At 32.4% G+C, this 6,993-nt stretch overlaps 1 protein-coding gene across 1 annotated transcript; it reads left to right on the top strand.

Annotated features, from left to right (window-relative positions):
* Positions 1–3,155: 3,155 nt before the first annotated feature.
* Positions 3,156–6,403, top strand: LOC145585198 (uncharacterized). Its single transcript, XM_081641925.1, has 9 exons — positions 3,156–3,221; positions 3,399–3,626; positions 3,726–4,364; positions 4,756–4,812; positions 4,911–5,069; positions 5,162–5,312; positions 5,401–5,646; positions 5,760–5,966; positions 6,068–6,403. Exons 3-9 carry the CDS (start codon positions 4,171–4,173, stop codon positions 6,140–6,142), a joined length of 1,089 nt encoding a protein of 362 aa, XP_081498051.1. The 5' UTR covers positions 3,156–3,221; positions 3,399–3,626; positions 3,726–4,170; the 3' UTR covers positions 6,143–6,403.
* Positions 6,404–6,993: the final 590 nt, after the last annotated feature.

Here is a 6,993-nt window from a genome sequence, read left to right as displayed (position 1 = left end):
TAGTTTTCCAAGTCTTTTGAAGTCAAATCAATATTTTCAGAAACACTCGACACATTTTGAGATTGTAAAGCAGCATAATGTTCATACAAAGAAGTCACAGTTTCCATCACCATATTATACAACTGGGTGGCCTTGTCAGAATCATATTGATCATTAATAGCCCACTTAACATAATGCATTTTGCGTCTAGGGTCAAGCACAACAGCAACATACAACATCAAGTTAATGTTATCCACATTTTCCCAATACTTGTCATGCTTTTTCTTCATCCCATTAGCCATTGACCTTTCCTTAACATCAACACTTTCACACTTTTTTTTAATCATCTTGCCAATTGTGACAAGTTCTAACAAATACACATTAGTAGTAGCATACAAAGATCCCGAGAGTCTCAAAGTAGCATCATAAAAAATCTTAAGAAAGGGAATAAAAGAAGCAACACGATCCCAATCTATATCAGTTGGAACACCCGACATCTTTGTTAACTCAGAAAAAAATTTCCCACCATCAGAATTTTCAAGCAAATCAAAAGCCTTACGAAAAATCAAAGCATACTCCAACATCAAATAGGTGGAGTTCCACCTAGTTTCAACATCCAAGCAAAGCTGACGTTTTGATACAATTTGTTCTTGATTCACACAATTTCTGAATTTTTGCAATCTGGCAGGTGAAGATCTAACAAATCGCACAGCATTACGTATTCTTTTTATTGATTCATCACATTCTTTCAAACCTTCTCTTACTGTCAAATTAAGAATATGAGCCGCACACCGCATATGCACAAATTTACCCTCTAAAACGGTCCCATCTTTCCATCTTAGTAACCTCTTCCTTAAGTATTGGACCCCTACATCATTTGAGCTTGCATTGTCTACGGTAATGGTCATTACTTTAGTGATACCCCACTCAAGCAAACATTTTTCTACCCCTTTACCAATAGCCTCACCTGAATGGCCACTAATTGGACAAAAATTTAAAATTTTTTTGTGCAAGTTCCAATTGTTATCAATAAAATGGGCTGTTAAACACATGTATGACAGATTTTGGCAAGAGGTCCATGTGTCAGTAGTGAGAGAAATACGAGAAGAACACTTGCTAAAATAACTTTTCAGTTTTTTTTTTTCATCTAAAAACACACGATAACAATCTCTAGCTACTGTAAAACGAGAGGGGATAATGAAATTAGGCTGAACAACAGACATGAAGTTGCGAAAACCCTCACGATCAGCAAACCTAAAGGGTAATTCATCCGTTATTATCATTTTAGCAAAAGCTTTCCGACCCTCGTCTTGCCTAAACTTCCAAAATTCTAGTTTACCCTTTTTTTCCCCACTTGCATTATCACCTACACTAACATCTCCTAATGTTTGCTGACTTTGTTCAGTTTGAAAAGCAAGAAGCATTTGGGATTTGGTCACATTAGGAGGGTATTCTTTACACCTTTCTAAATGATTTTTCATAGCACTTGTACCCTTTTTAGAGTCACCAGTAACATCAACAGAACAATACACACATTTTGATCTTTTATCCCCATTTTTTAATATTAACTCAAAATGATCCCAAAGCCAAGATCTTTTCTTTTTACCTTTTTTTTCAGCTTCATCAGCATCACTAGTCGTGGTTGAAGGCCTTTTTTTTGTGGCTGTGGTGGTTTTTCAATTCCAGCATGCTCCTCATTGGCAGCGGTTGATGCCAAGGGCTCCTCTTCACTTGCTTGATTTGCTACATTAGCAGATTCTACAGTAGCATCATCCATCTAAAACACATAAATCAAAATGTAAATTAGTTGACAAAATAAAACTGATTCACTTATTTTTTATTTTTTTTTCAATCACAAGTTCTTTCACAGACTAATTTAAATCAGCAATTCAGCAGAAGTAGGAGCAATACTGGAGCATAGGATGACAGATTGACAGGAACAGAAATATAAATACATAATGACATTTTCTCACAAGATAACAGCAGAAAATTAACAGTTCAACAACACCATAACAAAATAAAATAAGATTTAATTACAACTATAGCCAAATATATTCCAACTTGCTAATTTAAATTACAACACCATAACATAAATACATAATGACATATTCTGTTCTTTTCGTTCATTACTCTGCACAAATATAGCCAAATATATTCCAACTTGCTAATTTAATTACCAAATTAATCATACTACATTACATCAAATTATGTGATTTATGCCCAACTTAATAATCCTCTGCAATCTGTCTGAGAACATTGTTCCTTTCTGACAATGTCGCGCTATATGACAATCTTTGCATTAACATAGCCATATAACAAACTCATTAAGACTAATTTGATTGATTTTTTAGCCTTGAAAGTTAACATTGCATCATTAGGAATGTAGGTAATGTGTTATGCCAAGTAAGCGAAACCGAGGAGATAAGGTTTATAGAATCAGAACCAATAGTTGTATACATTATCTGTCTAATAGCCATACATATTCAAAAGGTAAGATGGAAGATTTATGTATTTTGTTTCATATACAGATCTATAATTCTTTGATTGTAATGTCAGTAGAACATTGAGTGAGTGAGGGTTACCTTGGTGGAGGAGTGAGGGGCGCCGCTACTGGTGAAGTAGTGAGGGGCGTCGTCGCCGCTTCTGGTGGAGGAGTGAGGGGCGTCGCCGCTTCTGGTGGAGGAGTGAGGGGCGTCGCGGCTTCTGGTGGAGGAGTGAGGGAAGATTGTGGTGGATTTGAGTCTTTGAAGGTGGTCGGAGATGGAGAAACCGAGAAAGGAGTAGAGAGGAGTCTAGAGGAGAGATCAGAGATGAAGAGATCGAGAGGAGTGAGAGGAGTGAGACTGAGACTGAGAAGAGGTGAGAGAGGCGGATTAGAAATTAGGGTTTAGGCCTTTAGGGTAAGTTGAGTTTTTGTTGGGCTTGGGCTGTTGTTGGGCATATGGATAATTTTCGGATTTCGGGTCGGATATCCGATCCGATATCCGATATCCGAATTTATTTCGGATATTCGGATAACCGAAATTTAAATTTTCGATATCCGATCCGATATCCGAAAAATTCGGATCGGGTACCCGATCCGAAAATGTTTTCGGATCGGTTATCCTAAACTTTCGGATCGGGTGCGGATCGGATCATCGGATTATCGGATAATCAGATAGTTCTGCTCAGGCCTAGATTCAATGTATGATTGGAAGAAAAACACAAAGGGATTTTTCAAGGGACCACTGTCTTTTCTATTGGTATGATTATAATTCTTGTATAAGTTATTATTGTTCATATTGTACTGCCTATTGTTCATATTTCAGTTCTTATTGTTCATATTGTTAATGTTTATGCAGTTGTTCAATATCTTATTATTATAGTTCATATTGGTAAGGTAAAATTGTTATGGTAATAATGCTTTTTTTTTATTACAGTTGTTCTATTGTGATCGTGTTCAAAAAAGAAAAATTGAACAACCAAGAAGTTACCCAATCATCTTAGTTTGGACAAAAACAATGATCAATGATAGAATGAAGCTAGAGCATAAGTTCAACTTTGGATTGGGACATGTGTTTCCAAGAATACAATTCAATGAACAATAACAAGCTAACAAAGAACCAGTGAGGGACAACCAACAAACATATGAGGCACAGCCAACCAAGGTATTAAGTTACCTTGTGTTTCATAATAGTTTTAACATAACCTATCATTGTTCAAATAAATCATGTTCATAATATTTATATAATGTGTTCATTTTGTAGGAGGACTTCATGGATGAATTTATTGAGATGGTTAAGAATTTGGGTGCTTATGTGTCTAAGATTGCCGAAAAATTGAAAATTGCAAAAGATTTGTTTCCAAATAACCTCCTTGTAAAAACTGTTGGAGATCTTATAGAGAAAAGGTTGAAGGATCCTTCAATCTTAAGTGAAGATGAAGAGATATTTGAAACAGAATCTTTCTTGAAAGCTGTAGATCAAATTGAAAGGGAGTATTTGGAGAAGAAGCAAGAAGAAAAAAAGGGCAGCAGCATAGGCAAAAGCAAAGGGAAAACAGAAGGTTAGGACAGGGATTGATCCGAATAATCCTTGGAGCTTACAATTGGATGTAACTCCTACTCCAACCCCTTCTGACAACCCTTCCGCAGAAGAAGTTGTAATCACATGTAACAGAGTTGAAAACCCCAACCTAGAGCTTAAATTAGGTATGGGAAAAGCAACAGAAAAATTTAGGGCTGGAAAAGATGGAAATGGAGATGCATCAGGTTCATTGCATGAAAGGAATGATTTTGAAGCATGCCTGTTTGAACCAAATGAGTATGACATTCTGTTCATAAACAACGACATGAATCTAAATGATATTTTGGGAAACACACATCCAAGTCATTTTCAATACCAAGGGTAATGCAATTTTGTCTTGAAATATTTTGAACACTAGACATTATGCTGTAATATTTTGAACAACAGCATTTATGTTGTAATTTTTTGGAAGAACTAATGTAGTAGAACTAATGTAAATTTTTTTGGGTCTAATATGTAATTAAACTAATGTAGTGAAAAGTGTGCAAATGCAGGGCTATAAATTTTTTGAACAAATATATATATATATATATATATATATATATATATATATATATATATATATATATATATATATATATATATATATATATATATATATATATATATATATATATATATATATAAGTTTTAAATTAACAATTTGGTAAATAATTTTCATTTGTTAATATTTTATACTTATATATCTTAACTGTATGATAATTTTTTACAGATCAAAAGAAGCAACAAGAAGTGAAAAAAGACAAGAAGTTTCTGCAAAACAAAAAGGGTAAATATTCATTGTCATGAAAGTTACCATTTTAAGATGTTCATTTATTTTTGATTAATGTTCATACATATATTCTTGATGTTCATTTATTTTTTTAGACAACAAATTGAAAACAAGAAACGACCACAGAGGGAAGTTCACAAATTGCCACCTTGTCTCAAATCTCCATTCATGGTGCAATTCAAGGATTTATTCAAAGATATGCATTCAATGATTGCAACAATTTCGGAGTATGCATTCTCTGAAGGCCCCGAAGAGTAAGTTTTCATAAAAATATGTTATGTTCATAAATATATATTAACTGTTTTTAATGTATATTAATAATGTTCATAATGTTTTGTTGATGTAGTGAGGTTTTGTACTTTGATGGAGAAAATAACATTAATAGACATGAAATGAAGACACTTGGTTCAGATGAAGATGTTCACAAATCAATCATTAATGCTTGGGCAAGGATTTTGAACTATAAATGTCGAAAGAGCAGCATTTACTTCTCTATTGTAAGTAAATATAATTACTTTAAATATAATGTACATCTTTAATTACTTGAACATTCATTTAAATTCATTTTTTAACTGATATTTGCAGCTGGTGATGTGCGACATGGACACAAGAATTACAAAGTTCAAATCCATGGTGCAAGCTGAATTAAGAAACAACAGTATAATAAAAATGAAAGACTATAAGCAATTCTTCTTCTCTATGGTTGCATATAAGAATTACTACTTGATCTGTTTCGACATGTACAATGCAATTATTGACATAATAGATAATGTGAAGCTACCCAAGAATGCGAAAATAACACAAAAATATCGTGATCATCCACAAAAAATGGTAATTACTAAATTGTCTTTGTTCATTTACATTTTCATCCATGTTCACTTTATTTAAATCAATTGTTCATATTTTTTTTAATAACCCTAATTAATATGGATTTTCAAATGTAGCTCCAAGCTTTTGCATCATTTTTGAAAATCAAGAAATACAAAGAATCTGATATTTCTGCTATCAAAGATTACAAACCAAATTTAATAAAAATGAAATGGAGAAGCAATTCAGATCATAAGAGTTGTGGTGTTTACTTGATTAAGCACATGGACACATACACAGCAGACCCTGGACAAAAGTGGATTTGTGATTTGAAGGCTAATGATGTAAGAATTCAAACTTAAATTATTTTTTTTGGCTAATATGTTCATATATATACATAAATTGTTCATATTATTATGTCACTTGTTCATATTATTGATTTCAGGTTGATAAAATAAGGATGCTAAGAGTAAGATATTGTGCTGAAATTATACTTAGTGAACCCAACAGGGAAGGGTAAAGAGTGAGAATGGCTGCCAAGAGAAAGCTAGAAGAGGCAAGTTGAAATTTGGATTGAGAACTAAGAATCTGGGATTCTGAACAAAAGTGTACTTCAAATATCTATTTCATTTTATATTTGATGAAATCATGTATTCAAAAAAATATACTTTATGTTCATGAATTTTTTATTTTATGTTCATGTTGAAGAATTTCATGTATGACGACTTTGAATTGGTTTAGAATTTGTTGTTGCAAAAACTGAATGCATATCCTTGAAGTTTGAGAATTTCATGTATGTCGACTTTATTGAATTGGTTTAGAATTTGTTGTTGCAAAAACTGAATGCATATCCTTGAAGTTCAAAATATTGTTGTAAATGATTATAAAATGAAGCTCAAAGTATTGTTGTATACAATTTAAAATATAAATGGGTTACATAATGAATTATCAAAAAATCTAAACATGTATCGAAAAAATCTAAACATTAATTGTTTTGTCAAACAATGATAGCATATCATTGTATTGTGAAACATTTGATGATGGACAGACAAACTCTTGATCCCTTGCATTGCGCCCAACATTAAAATACTAATTAAAAAAAAAAAAGTTCAAATTTAAGAGGCATATATTCATAATTTTTTTAAAAATGTTCAAATTTACCTGAAACCATTTACTCTGATGAACTCTAGCATCTTTATTCTGCTTAACTTCAGTAGCCTTTCTTCTTTTAGCCTGAGATCCAAAACAACTTATATCTTATCATCATTTCATATGAAACTCATATGTTAAACTTATTATATTCACATAAATACTAAAATAATTCACGAAAAGAAAAAAAATTCTTGTCTTACATTATTCAAGTTGTTAGTT

Source organism: Chenopodium album, chromosome 16 (genome assembly GCF_948465745.1).
Source record: "Chenopodium album chromosome 16, dcCheAlbu1.1, whole genome shotgun sequence".
Lineage (NCBI taxonomy): Eukaryota > Viridiplantae > Streptophyta > Magnoliopsida > Caryophyllales > Amaranthaceae > Chenopodium > Chenopodium album.
Note: the sequence above shows the minus strand (reverse complement) of the source record. Positions and strands in the feature narration are given on the sequence as shown.